This window comes from Dipodomys spectabilis, unplaced genomic scaffold, assembly GCF_019054845.1.
Source record: "Dipodomys spectabilis isolate Male_0828 unplaced genomic scaffold, ASM1905484v1 ptg000175l, whole genome shotgun sequence".
NCBI lineage: Eukaryota > Metazoa > Chordata > Mammalia > Rodentia > Heteromyidae > Dipodomys > Dipodomys spectabilis.
In genome coordinates, this window is record NW_024870852.1 from 5566338 (window position 1) to 5583299 (window position 16962).

At 49.0% G+C, this 16962-nt stretch overlaps 1 protein-coding gene across 1 annotated transcript; it reads left to right on the forward strand.

The window, feature by feature from the left end:
* The first annotated feature begins 2410 nt into the window (after positions 1-2410).
* Lrrn4 (leucine rich repeat neuronal 4) lies at positions 2411-14566 on the forward strand. The gene is made up of 5 exons (XM_042694547.1): positions 2411-2515; positions 3761-4457; positions 6605-6809; positions 11563-11700; positions 13067-14566. Exons 2-5 carry the CDS (start codon positions 3770-3772, stop codon positions 14253-14255), a joined length of 2220 nt encoding a protein of 739 aa, XP_042550481.1. The 5' UTR covers positions 2411-2515; positions 3761-3769; the 3' UTR covers positions 14256-14566.
* Positions 14567-16962: the final 2396 nt, after the last annotated feature.

Here is a 16962-nt window from a genome sequence, read left to right on the forward strand (position 1 = left end):
AAGTCCAGCAAGGATGTATCTTCTGGGACTGGAGTGGACTAGAGCAAGAGATTGAAGCTCAGACATCACCATCCATCAGCCCGCACACCAAGCCCTCCCTAAATCTGACATGCCAGTCAGCAAGCAGCAGAACAGGAAGTTGGCTGAGAGCACCGGAGTTCCAGGCTAGCAGTGATCATCTAGGGACATTCCTCAGTCAGTGCCTCTCCATACCGTTCGTCATCATCAACTGGTACACAGGGGAGTGTCCCTGACATCTGTATGTGTGTGTGTGTGTGTGTGTGTGTGTGTGTGTGTGTGTGTGTGTGTGTGCGCCAGTACTGGGGCATGAATTCAGGGCCTGCGTGCTGTCCCTTAGTTCATTTTTTCTCTCAAGGCTAGTAATTTAAGCCACAGCTCCACTTCCAGCTTTTTGCTGGTTAATGAAAGAGTCTCACAGACTTTCCTGCCCAGGCTGGCTTTGAACTAGGATCCTCAGATCTCAGCCTTCTAAGTAGCCAGGATACCCAGCTACATATTGCTGGGGTTTTTTGTTTTTGTTTACTTTTCTGTTTTGTTGTTTTGCACTGATACTGAGGCTGGAACTCAGGACATGGACACTGTCCTTTAGCTTTTTTTTTTTTTTTTTTTTTTTGGCATTCTACCACTTGAACCACACCTCCACTTTCTGTGGCTCCACTTTGCAGGTCTTTCAGAAATACCAACTTCCTTCCTCCTTACAGTCTCTATTTTACAAGACTGACACACTGCCTACTGCACTAGGAAGACAACCAGGGTCTCTATCTTAACAGGTCATATTTCCATGGATTCAGCCTCCTCCTCTCTAAGCAGTCCTGCCTGGACTCCCTCAAACCCCTGCTAGCCTCAGGGTGGTCAGTCTCTTCACCTGGCTAAACCAAGTTGGTTTAATTCTGAGGGAAGCTTGAAGCATTGACTTCTCTGCGGAGGTCCCTCTGTGCAAGGGCAGACATACAGGCCCTGCTACCACTCCCTAGGGACCTGCAGCCCTCTTCCTCTTCTCTCTCATCTTCTCAACTTTCCTTCAGCTTCCCTCTCCCTCTTGGTCTGGTGATGACCCACACCTGAGTTTTCCTCTGCAGGCCTGGCAATCACCAGACTGAAAGAAGGTTTTTGAGACTTTGGGTAGAGAAGGTCCCCCCCCCAGGAACTCTCAATTATCCAATTAACACACAAACATGTTTGGTTTTAGAGGTGCCCTGGGGTTGCTCAGGACTGCCCAGATAAGAAGTGACAGGGGAAAGATAGGAAGGTCTCAGGGTCTCAGGTCAGCATACAGAGCTAGGGAAAATCAGCCTGGGCCTGCGTGGAGTGAGGGGAGAGATTCAGATCAAAAGCACCCAGGCAACATGGGCCATCTCTGTCTGGAGTCTTGGGGAAGAGCAGAGCTGTATGATTTAAAGAGAGGTATGGTAAACAAAGTTCCTGCTTGTTCACCACATCTTCAGAGAGACCCAAGGTTTGGGCCAATCAGGAATCCATCCATCAGCATTCCAGCCTTGAGGCAAAGATGTTCTTTCCATATTTCTGTTCCCTTTATTTATTCCCACACCAGGAGAGGGAATGCAGTTACTGTACAAATTCTCTCTCTCCCTGTGTTGTGTGTGTGTGTGTGTGTGTGTGTGTGTGTGTGTGTGTGTGTATGTGTGTGTGTGTGTGTTGGTACTAGGTTTTAAACTCAAGGCTTCACAATCTCATTTGGCTTTTTAGCTCTAGGCTAGCACTCTTGCTTAATCCATTCCTCTACTTCCAGCATTTTGCTGGTTAAATTGGAAATTAGGGTCTGACAGACGTTTCTGCTCAGGGTTGCTTCAAACTTCAATCCTCAGATTTCAGCTCCTGCGTAGTTAGGATTACAGGCATGAGCCACAGCACTTGTCATCCAACAAACTCTTTGGGGGACTGAGCTAGATTCACTGGAAGCTTCTCTGTGAATCTCTTACAAGCTTTCCTCTAAGTTGGGGACACACATCTTCCTCCTCTACTGGCTCACCATCTGCCTCGAACCATCCCAAAGAGGTGGGCACAGTCTGGCAGAATCTGAGATTCCTGAGAGGTGACGTAACTACTTCTGCTCACTCTGCCATTAGTCCTCACACGTGACCCCTACACTCCCTTCATTTCTCATGCCTGGGAAAGGTGGAGTAAGGAACATGAGGATGTGGAGGGCAGGCAAGAGGTGCCAGGCCTGTAAAGAGGCAGGCCTGGACCCCAGGTGGGGGAGGGGAGGAAGGAGCCGAGCAGTGAGAGCATTGGCTAATGATCACAATGCTGCGTGCCTTGGGAGGGAGGGAGGGACTGGGGGAGGCTGACAATCTCAGGCTCCTCTAGGTGAATGGGGAGGGGGAAGGGCAGCTGGGAACCGGGCCTCCCAGTGGCAGGCGGCATTCAGAGCTGAGCTTGCTGTCTAAGTCACTGGTTCCTGGAATATATAAAGCAAGACTGAAGACTGCGAAGGGGCTTTCAGACGGGCCACAGTCAACACGGGCAGCTGCAGGTGAGTACGACAACATCACTGCTGGCTGTATACACTCCTGGCCCGATTTTCCCAAGATCTTTCTTATACCTCTGACCTCCAGTTAGCACACACACACACAAAAGGAGGCCCTTGTTTCAGAGCCTGGAAAGTTGTTCTGGCAGTCACGCAGAGAGCCAGGGCAGGGATAATGGGATAGCAAGCAGTTACTTCAGGCCAGGACCTACTTAGAAGTAGCTTTGCCATTTCCAAGCCACCCCATGCAGACCTGATCTGCAGTCCCCAGCTGGGGCTCACAAGCACCTCCCACCTAGCAACTCTGATCCCTCTTTCCTACAGGAAAAGGGCTACCAGTGTGGACCCTTCTTTTGCTGGACCCGATGAAGGACCAGGAAATGCCCAAACCTTCCAACCCTCTAGGATTCCTTTCTTCTCCTAAAGGCAACCCTGAGCTCACTCCTCAAAAAGGGACCCCAGAACTTACTTTATGTCAAGTGGCATAAAGATTCATTTATACATGGACAGTTCCATTGAGAAAGAGAACAACTGAATTTTGCTGGACATGATGGAAATGATCCTCCATGAGCAGAGTTCTGGTGGCTCACACCTGTAATCCTAAACTACTAAGGAGGCTGAGATCTGAGAATTGAGGTCCAAAGCCAGCCTGGGCAGAAAAGTCCGTGAGTCTCTTATCTCCAATTAACCGTCAAACCATGGGTTTGATTCCTCAGTACCACATAAACAGAATAAGCTGGAAGTGGTGCTGTGGTACAGTGCTAGCCTTGAGCAAAAAGAAGCTTAAGGACAGAGACCAGGCCCTGGGTTCAAGCCCCAGTACCAGCACACACACACACACACACACACACACACACACACACACACACACACACACAATCTTCCTCCAGTCCCACATTTTTATCCAAGCCCAGCATCTTCACCTTGCAGGCAGTCAGGTTTGTGGAACTTGACTCTTTACTGGGGAGTTACTATAGAAGGAGGATATTCTCTCTCTGCAGAAGTCGGGTCGTGGGGCGGGGGAGCGGTGGATAAGTTAACAGAGGGGGTAACTGGGAGGTTCAGGCCATGAAGACAACGCTACGAGGAGGAAAGGCACGAAATGGTGCACATGGGCGTGTGTTAGAGGGAAACAGCCTGGCGCCAAGTCACGGCTCAACCTTTCAGGGAACATCCCAAGCCTGTGTGTGGACGCGCATTTCCCTTTCGTTTGGGGTTCCCCATTCATGGGCTGCCGGCTGTCTTCCCCAGACACTCGCCATGCAGTGGACCTTGCTGCTGCTGCTGCTGCTGCTGATACTGCCATGGCCGCACCAGACCCTGGGGCGGCCATCCCAGCAGAAGGTGCCCCTCTTCCGCCTCACTCAGCGGAATCCCCGGGACGACGGTGACAGCAATGCCACCGCCGCCGCCACCACCACCGACTCGCCCTGTAAAGGCCTCTCCCCCACCGTGGGGCCCGACGCCTTGACGCTGGCGAACCGCGGCCTGGAGCACCTGCCCGGCTGCCTGCCGCGCACGCTGCGCAGCCTGGACGGCAGCCACAACCTGTTGCGCGCCCTGAGCGCGCCCGAGCTGGGCCACCTGCCCGAGCTGCAGGAGCTGTCGCTGCGCCACAACCGCATCGCCGAGCTGCGCTGGGACGCGGGGATGCCCGCCGCGCTGCACACGCTGGACCTCAGCTACAACCTGCTGGCCGAGCTGCCCCCGTGCGCCGGGCCCGCGCTGCGCCGCCTCCGCGTGCTGGCGCTCGCCGGGAACCCGCTGCAGGTGCTGCGGCCCCGGGCCTTCGCCTGCTTCCCTGCGCTGCGGAGACTCAATCTCTCCTCCAGTGCGCTGGGCCGCGGCGATCAAGGGGGCATCGCCGAAGCTGCGTTCACCGGAGCCGCTGGCCAGCCCCTGGCCACCCTCGAGGTCCTGGACCTCAGCGGAACGGACCTGGAACGAGGTGAGTGGGGACGGGTCAGCCAGCCTGAGCTCAGCGCCTGGCTGTGGCGTCTTTGCCGGGGATGTCTGATCACAGATGCTTATGATGCTCAAGATCTGCCAACACCTAGCTCGGGTCCTTTATCTCTGTGGTCTCGAAGAAGGAGCCCATGGACACAGGAGAAGATTCATTGCGCAAACAGATAAGCAGAGCTCCTGCGAGATAAGAAGGGTCTCAAGGAAAGGCAAAAGCTAGGGTGCATTGTGCAGGGGTTCATAAGATGTCTCTAGGACAGAGCTATAGGACTTAAGATCAATGGACAGCCTGTGGGCCATATCAGGCCCCAGACTCAGTCAGAGGCTCTATGTAGCCTGCAGAGCTCTCCCGGTATCCTTTGGCCCCTCTGACTGGGTGCCCATTCGCAGGCACACTTCGGGGGGCAGGGGGTCTGAGCAGCCTGTTGTACACACGCATGTCTTTCCAGGACAATCAGCCATGACAGATGCAATGCCCAGGGGCCTGCATGTGCAATTGCTCAAGGCCTTGGTGAGGTGATGTCTAGGGGCCTGCTCAAGGCCCTGATGAGGGATGTAGAACCTCTGTAGGAGGGAGCCTTTGCTCTGATTGTGTAGCCTAGTTCATAGTAATGGGCAGGTACATTGCTCTGGACGCAGCCCTGTGAAGCTCACACAGGCTTCCACTATATCCATCCTCAGAGGCAGAAATAGTCACAAGCTCAGTTTTAATATAGGAGGCACCGAAAGGTGGAAGAACTTGATGGAGGTCTTCCAGTCACTTAGCTCTTAGAGCTACCAAATCCAAACCAGTCATTCAGTGTCCAGAGCTCAAAACTGTAGCTGCCATGCTCTGCTGCATGGCTGGATAAATGCTTTGTAGTGGGGAGACAAGTCATGGCTTTGGGACCCATTAATGGGTGAACTTGGCATCAGGGGCACAAATAATGTGAAGGTTCTGGTGGTCAGAAGATAAGTAATTGACTTTTCTACTCAGTTGGCCAAGATTGTGTCTGTGGAGGTTGAGTCACTCAAACATTACACAGGAGGGAACTTAGGACAATGGTTCTCTTGTACTTTGTGTTCTGACTTTGGGTCCTGACATTGTGTGTATTACTTTTTAAAAGCACTTCCTGGTCTAGCAACACTTATGCCTCCACCGACTGAGAGAAAAGAGCAAGAGCTAGAAATTCGCAGGAGAGTGGGCACATTCTCCGTTTGTGGGGGAAAGGCACACAATCTGATTTCAGAAGCTCCTGCAGTTTTTGCTCCCTATCCCCTCCTTAGATTCCTCAAAAGATTCCACCAGTTGGCCAGGTGCTAGTGACTCATGCCTTTAATCCTAGCCACTCAGGAAGCTGAGCTCTGAGAATGGGGCAAGGGGCGTTTCAAAAGTGAGCCTGGACAAGAAAGTCCTTGAGATTCTTATCTCCAATTAACTACCAAGAGAGCCAGAAGTGGCACTGTGGCTCAAGTGGTAGAATGTTAGCCTTGAGCAAAGAAGCTCAGGGACAGTACCAAGGCTCTGAGTTCAAGCCCCAGAACTGGCAACAACAACAAAAAGAAAGAGTCCACAAGCCATCAATGAAGTCTAGTTGTTTTGTGTGTGAAGTTTAGCCACAGGGTAAGGCAGCTACTGCTGGGAGAACATGTCCTGGGTAAGAGGCTAGGTCTGCCCTTTTTGAACTGTGTGGCCTTAGGCCAATCATTCTCCTCTCTGGCTTTGGCCAACTACAGGTAAAAGAAAGGAGGGAGCATGGTGGTTCAGGCCTGTAATCCTAGCTACTCGGGAAGCTGAGGTTCAAAAGCCAGCCCTGGCAGGAACATCCATGAGACTCTTATCTCCAATTAACCACCAGAAAACCAGAAGTGGTGCTGTGGCTCAAGTGGTAGAGCACTATGAGCTGAAGAGCTCAGAGATGGCAACCAGGCCCAGAGTTCAAGACCCATGACTGGCGAAAGAAAGAAAGAAAGAAGGGACCAATCATCCCTGAGGGACTTTTTAGCTTCAGTGGTATGCTTTTGAGATCCCTAAAGCTGCTAACGCTGATACTGGCCTTCTTTTAGGCTATTGTTCTGGTTGTTTCTTTAATGCTATGTTGGCCTCCTAGGTTTGTGTCTGAGTAATGGGTATATTCCCCTCCTGTGTTTTAGTTGAGTCTGGATGGATCAGAGACCTGCCAATGCTCACCTCCCTCTATCTGAGGAAGATGCCCAGGCTGCGAATCCTGGAGGGAGACATTTTTAAGATGACCCCTAACCTGCGGCTGCTAGATTGTCAAAATTCCCCAGCACTTTCTTCTGTCTACACACACATCTTTCAAGACACTCCTTGCCTGCAGATGCTTCTACTCCAGAAGTAAGTGTTTCTAAGACAGGTCTTAATGGTATGTCTGGTATATTTTTGCTTTACTCCTGTTACTCTGGATTAGATTTTTATAGAACAAACCACACCTTCCATTACTCTTCCAAATCCTCTCTTCCTCACCTTCTGGGAAACTGCCTTAAGCAGGCCCACCCTAGTAACAAAAAAAACCTAGTAACAAACAACTCTGTTCAGTCCATAGTAACATTAAAATTCCAAGTCCCTCCCCCCTTTTTTTTTGTCAGTTGTGGGGCCTGAACTCTGGGCCTTGAGCACTGTCCCTCAGCTCTTCAGCTCAAGGCTAGTGCTCTACCGCTTGAGCCACAGCTCCACTTCTGGCCTATTCTGTTTATGTGGTACTGAGGAATCAAACCCAGGGCCTCATGCATGTGAGGCAAGCACTCTACCACTGAGCCACCTTCCCAGCCCCCCATTTTTTAAATTATCTGTAAGTAGTTGTACACAGGAGTTGCCATTTAACGAGGCAGTTTGTGAATATACTCTAGCTTGATCAGATGTCACGCCTTTCAACATTCTCACCCATCCCTCCTTACCTTCCCTCACTCTTCTTAGTTTTTGTAGGATATACATACATGGGCTATTTGACTGCATTCTCCCTCTCTAAAGCCCAGGCTGAGAAATTTGCCATAGCATTAGAAATAGTGGGGACACCAGCCTTCTTTCTACTGGATCCACCCTTCCCCCACATGTTAGACAAGATTACTCTCACCCAGGGTTTGCTCAGGAAAGATGAGAGAAAGGCCTACTGAGTGTCCAGCGTATTCCCAAACTCACTCTCATGACCAGGAGCAACAATGATGTGATTGGACTTCTAACAGAAAAGGTAGCATTCCTTGAATATGACCCCTTGGGGCCCACATCTGGACCCCAGGAAGCAGCCACCTCTGTCTTGCTGTCAGTCCCCCAGCCAATTCCCCTCTCTTCCTGCTAGGTCCGACCTGCCTCTTACCTTCAGATTTCTCATGGCTGAGTCAAAATCCCTTGTGTCTCACAAGTTCCAAGGGACAGCCATAGTCCTGAGGGTGATCTCCAAGACTGAGGAGGCTTCATTTGCATACAGGAAAGCAGCTTCCCCCCTCCCCCTCCCCCACAGCCCCTATATTGTGTTTTTGGGGTGGAAATTTGGGGAACCTCCAAATCAGTCTTCACTACGAAGCCTCTTCTACCTTCTGACCACTTCTCATGGAGCTGAAAGATGGATACCTGGCCACCAAAACCCCCTCTCAAGGCTCTTCGCTTGTCCTGCACCGAGAGCTATATATAGCAGCTCACTTAGGATGTGATCGTCCTCAGCATCTTGCTCAGTGCCCTCTGCCTTGTGTGGTCTCTGTTGAATCTGAGCCCAAAACAGGCCCATTTTGAACATCCTATTGTTCAAGAGCTTTTTCTTTGTCCATAACTCCCCCTACCCCTTTGGCCATGTGTAAAATATTAGAAATAGAAACTGCATTGAGATTTTTGAGCCAGCCAACAAAAATACTTAGCACTTGACATTTTGCAATAAGGAAAGAGTTAGGAATACGTCCCACCTCCACCTCCCTCCTTCCAGAGTCCAGTGAGTGTTATGAAAGCACTAGGGTCTTGCAGAAATCCACTGGATGAAGCATTGCTATTGGCAGAAAATCCCCGAGAAGTCTAGGGCAGGTCTTGCCAGTTACGTTCTACTAAATGCCATTACTAAAGATGGAATTTGTGTTTTAAAAATGATCAAGTTATTCAAAGCAAACCAGAGCCATTAATTTATTCTCCCCTTTATAGTTATCTGCTGAGTACACAATGTTTTGAGGGAAAAGTGCTTTTGGATCTCTGCCTCTGACTTCTTTGAGCTTGATTTTTTTTAAAAAAAAATAAAGGCTGGGAAGGTGGCTCAGTGGTAGAGCACTTGCCTTGCATGCATGAGGCCCTGGGTTCAATTCCTCAGCACCACATAAGCAGAAAAATCCAGAAGTGGTGCTGTGGCTCAATGGTAGAGCACTAGCCTTGAGCTGAAGAGCTGAGGGACAGCGCCCAGGCTCAGAGTTCAAGCCCCACCATCGACAAAAAAAAAAATTACCTACAAAAAAATATCCAAAAACTAGCCTGGTGTCAGTGGCTCACACCTATAGCCCTAGCCACTTAAGAGGCTGAAACCTGAGGATGTGGTTCAAGGCTAGTCTAAGCAGAAAAGCCTATGAGACTCTATCTCCAATTAACCAGCAAAATATGCTGGACTAGAGGCATAGCTCAGGGGTAGAGCTCTAGCTGTGAGCAAGAAATATGGGTGAGCATGCAGAGCCCTGAGTTCAAGTGCTGTTATAAACCAAAAAAAAAAAAATCAAAAACTATATGAGGTGTCAGAATCCAAACATGGCATTTCGTTTTGTGTCAGAGATATAGCAAAAGCATTTCACTTTGGGGTTTCTCACAAGGGAAAGGGGGATGGTATGTGTAGAGTACTTAACTCTGTTTTTAGCATATAGCAGGAGTCAAACAGAACTAGTGATCATGGCTATAGTGGTGATGGTAGTGGATGACAATGATAATGAGGAAGTTAATGATGGTAAAATAATGATGGTGGTGATGTGGATGCTAATGGTGATAATGATGGTGGTGGTGGAGATGATGACATGGACTCCACTTTCTTCAAAGAGCTCACTGTTCAGTAAAGGCAGCAGACATCTGCAATGATCATGATCCACTGTGATCAATAGCAGAGGTACATGCAGCTAGACATAATGACCCAACAGATTGGATCAGAGAGGCTTCTTTGGGAAGGACACAATTGAACCATAGCTCTGAAGGTAAATCCAAGCTTATCCACGTGGGCATATCTCAAGTTTCAATATAAATGGTCCACATACACTGGATACTGGTGGCTCACGCCTGTAATCCTAGCTACTCAGGCGACTGAGATCTGAGGATTGAACTTTGAAGCCAGCCCAGAAAGAAAAGCACTATCTCCAATGAATACCAAAAAAAGCCAGAAGTGGATCTATGGCTCAAATGGTAGAGCACCATCCTTGAGCAAAAAAGTAAAGGGAAAGCACTCAGGCTCTGAGTTCAAGCCCTAGTGCTAGAACAAAAGTAAAGAAACAAACAAACAAAGTGAATAACTGGCCCCCACACATGGAACTAGTGTTCCAGAGAGGCCGGTGGCGCCTGCGCACAGGCCAGTAGCAATAGAGCAGATCTGGGTGCCTGGGTGTTATTTCCTTCCTCGCAGAGAACATTTGCATCTGCCCCTGAGGGAACAGGCTTGCAGGCAGATGGAGGAAAGCCATGGCTAGAAGAGACAGGAAAAGTAAAGTGTAGCTTCTGCTGTACATGATGAGTTCTGAGTGTGTGAATCTGTCTGAATCTGAGAAAGTCAAGAAACGCAGGGAATGGAGAGAGTTGCAGCCAAACATTTTATGGGACTCTAGAGAAGAAAGAGGAGACAGCCAGGAGAGGACCTGCTACTGCAGATTGTCGGCCATTAAAAACAAAAAAAGGCCACGATAATCCATCCCATTCTTATGGGCACACTCATCTGCATTGTGACTGAAGCTCCCTCTCATCAAAATGTGCTGTGTACAAGCCAGTGGGATATTAGTAAATGCGATGTAGGCAGACACTAGGAAGCACATAGGCACTGGGGCTTACCTTCTCTTGCTGTCGGAGCCCCACTCCCATGTGAGGTTTAGGCTGGCCTCCCAGCTGGTGCACGAAGAAAGGTCTTGGTGCACACTCAGTTACAGCTCTGTCTACATAAAGCCATTCAGAGCCAGAAAGCTAACCTAGAGAATCATGGGAAAGAAAATAAAGTACTTAATATTCAACTGCTAAGTTTTGGTGTTATTCTGTATTTTGCAAGAGCTAATTGATGCATGTGAGTATGGTATCTTCCAAAAGTCTGGGGTTGTGTGCCAGCAGCTAGGGTCCAACTAGAATAGCACACATCCAGCAAAGCTGGATGCAGTGTAGCCCAGTGGAAGAATGCTTGCCTCGCTAGATGGGACTCTGGATTTGATCCCCAGTAGTGGTCTGTAAAATCAACATCTACTTTTGTGAAGACATTTACATTTATAAATAACTTCTTCATTATGGAATGTTTTTGAAATAACTGGTCGTTACAGGGTACTATCCTTATGTGACAGGAAGGCTAATATTTACTAAATGGAGTGGCAAAAGAAAGAGGTCTGGGGGGCTGGGAAGGTGGCTCAGTGGTAGAGCGCTTGCCTTGCATGCATGAGGCCCTGAGTTTGATTCCTCAGTACCACATAAGCAAAAAGAAAAAAGCCGGAAGTGGCGCTGTGGCTCAAGTGGTAGAACGCTAGCCTTGAGCTGAAGAGCTGAGGGACAGCGCCCAGGCCCAGAGTTCAGGCCCCACAACCGGACCCAAAAAAAAAAAAAAAAAGAGAGAGAGATCTGGAAGTAACAGTGGCAGTGTGCTAGTGTTGAGCACAAAGAGTCTCAGGGACAGTGCCCAGGCCCTGAGTTCAACCCCCACAAGGAAGAAAGGAAGAAGAAAGGAAGGAAGGAAGGAAGGAAGGAAGGAAGGAAGAAAGGAAGGAAGGAAGGAAGGAATTGATGCAGGGAGGGAGGGAGAGAGGGATGGAAAAGAAAGGTCCCAGGATATGGCAGTTTTAGCCAAATCAATATCCTTTTATCTATGATGAAATGTATTTCCCATGATGCCACCATGCCTCTCTAGAACATTATTAACTGAATTATAAAAGTTTGATGGTGGATTCTTTTTGTGTTTCAGCTGTAACTTGAGTTCCTTTCCTCCTTGGACGGTGAATTCCTCCCAGGGTCTATCTGTCAGCCTCTTTGGCAACCCTCTCATTTGCAGTTGTGAGCTGTCCTGGCTCCTCATGGATGCAAACAGAACTTTCCTAAGCAGGTAACAAATTTACAAAGTGGATGGCTGAGGGGGTGAAGGTTAACCTTGGAAAGCTGAATTGTCCGAGCTTGTGCCTTGCTCACAGAACACGCTGGGCATTTGTTGGACAGGATATCCCTCATGGAAGCGTGGGACATGAAAAAAATTCTTTTCTTTTTTGCCAGTCCTGGGGCTTGAACTCAGGGCCTGGGCACTGTCCCTGAGCCTCTCTGTGCTCAAGGCCAGCACTCTGCCACGTGAGCCACAGCGCCACTTCTGGCTTTTTCTGTTTATGTGGTGCTGAGGAATCAAACCCAGGGTTGCATGGTAGGTAAGCACTCTACACCAAGCCATATTCCAAGCCCCCCAAAAATTCTGATGAAGGCAGTTAGCTGGAAGAGGTGTGTGTGTGTGTGTGTGTGTGTGTGTGTGTGTGTGTGTGTGTGTGTGTGTGTGTGTGTGTGTGTGTGTGTGTGTGTATGTGTGTGTGTGTATGTGTCTGTCTGTCTGTCTGTCTGTCTGTCTGTCTGTCTGTCTAGTGGAAGAGCCACATGCAGGCTGGCATAAGAAAAGATAGATCTGGGGTGCTTGGAGCGCTGTCTGTCATGAACACACAGACCAGCTCCACCAGCTAATCACTTCTCTTTACATGTCAACCCTTCCATCGTGAAGGGCTTTTTTTCACCTCTTACCCAAGCTTACCTGAGATGTGATGCTCAGGCTTCATTCCCACACCTCACTTTGCTTCTAAAGGCAAGCTTCCCTGTTCCTTTGCAGACAGAGGCCTCATAGAGTACTAAAGAAGAGATGGAAAGCTCTGGTTAGAGCTAGAGAGGCTGGCTTCACTCTACTTAGTACGGTTGACCTGGCTGCATTACACAGCTTCTCTGTACTTCTACTTCTTTGTCTATAAAATGGGAGATAACAAAGACTATTTTGTAAGGTTAGACACATTATATTGGCTGTTGCAGCGAAGTATGAAGAAATCATGCCTGGCACATAATGGCCCAGAGATAGTAGCTAATGGTAGTGTGACTGTTACCATCAGTTCTTGTCAGGAGGCAGACAGGAGAGAACGAAACAGTAGCCTATCCTTAGACTATCTTTAGATGTGGACGCCCCAGGTTTAGGCCCTGCCATTTGCTAGCCATGGTATCTTGGGCCGTCAGTTTCATTTTGTAGACTTCAGTTTTCTTCTTCTCACTCAATGAGAGTAATGTCAGGAACTTCCTCCAAAGGCTTCCTGAGAGTCAGGAAGATGTTGAGTATGTGTTAGATGGTGCCTGGCAGAGCCATGACAATAGGACTTGGCAGAAGAGGACACCCACCTTGAACATTATCCAGCCCCAAAGCCAGAGATCCTCTAACTGGTTGGTTTCCCCCGTAGGGCTGCAGACACGGTGTGCACCCCAGCTGTGGGATTTGAAAGTCCCTTCTCAGCTCCCGTGTCCCTCTCCCAACTGCCTGGTATGTGCAAGTCCAGCCAAAGCACCACCCCCCTGGCTTCCGCCCTTCATCCCTTCCACAGCTCAGCCTACATATCTTCAACACAGGGTCTCTCCACTGAGCAGAGCATAGACCGCTCTGTTCAGCCCACAGGAGGTCAGCAGAGTGTCACCAAGGCCCCGTCCCACACTGTGGCTCCCCTCACACAAGCTTCGTGGATGCTCAAGGATGCTGGGAAAGGGACCACCCCATCCACTACCAACTCCACAGCAAGTGATAACAACAGGAATGATCCACCCAGAGCTGCCAGCACCGCAGGGTTGGAGCGTGCAGAGCATGCTGACAGGCTCAGCCTTGAGCCTGGTACCTCGCCTGCCTCTCTGCCTCTGACCGGCAAACACCGCGATCCATTCCCTACCTCAGGGAAGTCCACAAGCACATCTCAGCCTCACCAGAGGACGCAGGGTCCTCATCTGAGTACTCAGGAGGTTGAGATTCCAGTCTTCCTGTTGGATGATGACTATGAGGAAGAGGAGGGGAGCAAGGAAGAGCTGAGAGCCGCTGACCAGAATGTTCTTTGCGATTACCATCCCTGCAAGCATCTGCAGACCCCGTGTGCAGAGCTGCAGAGGCGCTCCCGGTGCCTCTGCCCTGGCCTCAGCAGGGAAGACACCATCCCAGACCCTCCGAAGCTACAGGCCGTGTTGGAGATGACAGACTCATCAGCCCTCATCCACTGGTGCGCCCCCAATTCAGTGGTGCTTGGATACCAGATCCACTACTCTGCAGAAGGCACGGCAGAGAACCATTCGGTGGTGGACATCTATGCCACCGCCAGGCAACACCCCCTGTATGGGCTCTCACCAGGCACCACGTACCATGTGTGCGTGCTGGCCGCCAATCGGGCAGGCCTGAGTCCACTGCCAGCCTTGGGCTGGAGGAGGCCATGTACCACCTTCACCACCAGGCCCAGCTCCATGGGCATCTTCGCTGGCCTGTGTGCCACCAGCAGCCTGCTTCTGGTCAGCACCCTGGTGCTAGCCCTGTGTCTCTGCCGACAATGCCACACTCTCAACAGGCAAAACTCCGACACACCACTGGTGGCTTTCAAAAACCACCAGTTTTTTTGAGCTACTAGGGATGTATTTCAGTAGTAGAACACTTACCTAGCGAAGCATGAAGCCCTGGGTTGATCTTTGGCAGCCAGAACAAACAACAAACCACTAAACTCCCAGACCAGCTCCCTTCTAGTGGAACTGGATCTGCATGCAGAAAGGAAGCTAGAGGATCCCAAACTGGCCCCCTCACCTCTAATTCCCCCAAAGCCAGTAGGTTGAGGGCACAGGTGAAGCCATGCTGCTTCTCTGGCCAAGGAACATTTTCTTTCTCTTTTTTTCTTTTTCTTTTGTTGGTCATGGGGCTTGAACTTGGGGCCTGGGTGCTGTACCTGAGCAATTTTTGCCCGACTAGTGCTCTACCACTTTGAGCCATAGTGCCACTTCTGGCCTTCTGGTGGTTAATTGGAGATAAGTGTCTCATGGGCTTTCCTGCCCAGCTGGCTTGGAACCATAATCATCAGATCTCAGTCTCCTGAGTAGCTAGGATTTACCAAGTGTGAGCTGCCAGTGCCCAGCTCAACCTTCTCTTCAACTTCACCGTTCCAGAAACCTGATGGTGAATACCAGACACTCCCATTGGCTCCTGGCACTCTCATCTTTTGAAGCAGTTGGTGCCCCTTGATCGAATAGAATAATCTAGAAGTAGATGATAAACAGAGCATTAACAATCCAAGCTCTTCCCCATGTGGGAAGTGATAACTTTTTCTTCTCATCTTACAGCCAAGTTCTTTTATGGTCACGCTCCAGCCTTAGTATGTTCTGGGGCAACCAGTGGTTTTCCTTGGGCCTTCTGGGTTTATTACTTGCATTTCACAATATGGCACAACATGGACTTCAGCTTTACGCTTAAAACAGATCTTCTGAGAATACTTGTGACACAGGAAATGGCCGTTTTGCTTAAAAGGCACTTATTTTACTTCATCTGACAAAGGTACTACATAATGAATACTTTTTTTTCTTAAGGAAGCCTAACAAACTCACAGCAGGAACTTTAAAACAAAAATTTTTGATTATTTTCAATTAGGGTGAAAGGCAAAAGAGAACTTCAGGGTCTAGCCAGAAGTCAGAGCATCTTGGCTCGGGGTTCCAACACCTTCATAAGTCTATAAAATTGCCATTAGAGCTATATTTCTAGATTTCAAATGTTCTACTTAGGATTTGTTAATAATTCTCCCGTGGCTATTAAAAAACTGACCATAAACTAAGAGGCTTCAAACGACAGAAACTTCTTACACCACCTCAGGCCAGAAGCCTGAAATCAAGACTAATCAGCAAGGCTGGTGCCTCTCACAGGCTGAGGGAGAGTCGAATGTGTGCACACCCCTTTCCTAGCTTCTGATGCTTGGTGGCAATCCTTGGAGCATCTTGGCTTGCAGACATGACCCCTACTTACACCTCAGCCATCTCTTGGCATTTCTTCCAAAGGTCCCATTCATGGTACCATTTTGGGATGATACAATTCAACCTACAACAGCACTGATTTGTATCCTAAGGATGTCGTTTGAGGGCTGGGAAGGTCGCTCAGTGGTAGAGTGCTTGCCTTGCAAGCTGGAGGCCCTGGGTTAGATTCCTCAGCACCACATAAGCAAAAAGAAAAAAGCCGGAAGTGGCGCTGTGGCTTGAGTGGTAGAGTGCTAGCCTTGAGCTGAAGAGCTGAGGGACAGCGCTCAGGCCCAGAGTTCAAGCCCCACGACCGGACCCCCCCAAAAAAAAAAAAAAAGGATGTCGTTTGAATCCCAGGTATCTTGCTTCCACACTGCAGCATGAACATCGTGCTGCAGCATGAACACTGTATATGAAACAGCATAGCCAAGTTTGGCATGAAGACTGAGCAGTACTTTTAGACATTTGAGGGTTTTGTTTTGTTTTGTTTTTTTTGGGTGATGGTGGTGGGGCTTGGGCACTGTCTCTGAGCTCTTTGGCTCAAGTCTGGCGCTCTACCATTTTAAGCCACAGTGCCACTTCCAGTTTTTTGAGTAGTTAATTGAAGAGTCTATGGGGGCTTTTCTACTCTGGCTGGCTTCGAACAACAATCCCCAGATCTCAGCCTCCTGAGTAGCTAGGATTACAAGCGTGAGCCACTGGTACCTGGCACATTTGATGCTTTGAAAAGACTTTTCAAAATTCTAGTGTGTAGTCCTAAGTACATCACAGAGACTTGGATGAGGCAATTTAAAGGATCTGTTTCTGCTTGAAATTACTAAAATCCCAAAATGCGATGAATTAGTGCTAAATCCTCATACAGATATTAGATGATACCAAATGTTTCACCTTACTGAGTCTGCACACACTGGAATCATGTATCATGTCTTGAGTCCATATGCACAAATGTACATTTGAACATGCCCAATTTAACATAGTTTCAGTATGTTTTATAAACTAGCAGAATTTGTGTTGCATAACAATTCAGTATTCAAGACTTGGACCATTTTCCTAGAGGTATAGGAAGAAAAAGTCTATTTACCACAGTCAGCCTGCCTTATAGGCACAACCCATATGTCCCTCCAGATGGTATCAACACTAAGTCATACATAACAAAGCACAAAGTTCTAACATTCCCCTTGACTACTCCCAAGTCTTCCTCATTTTTTTTCTTTTTTTGCCAGTCCTGGGGCTTGAACTTAGGGCCTGTGCGCTGCCCCTTAGCTACTTTGCGCTCAAGGTTAGTGCTCTACAACTTGAGCTACAATGCAACTTCCAGCTTTCTAAGTAGTTTATT

Coding starts and splice junctions, on each gene's coding strand:
- Lrrn4 (XM_042694547.1), top strand. CDS start 3,770: ATGCAGTGGACCTTGCTGCTGCTGCTGCTGCTGCTGATACTGCCATGG. Junction 6,810..11,562: donor CAGATGCTTCTACTCCAGAA/GTAAGTGTTTCT, acceptor TTTGTGTTTCAG/CTGTAACTTGAGTTCCTTTC. Junction 11,701..13,066: donor AACAGAACTTTCCTAAGCAG/GTAACAAATTTA, acceptor TTTCCCCCGTAG/GGCTGCAGACACGGTGTGCA.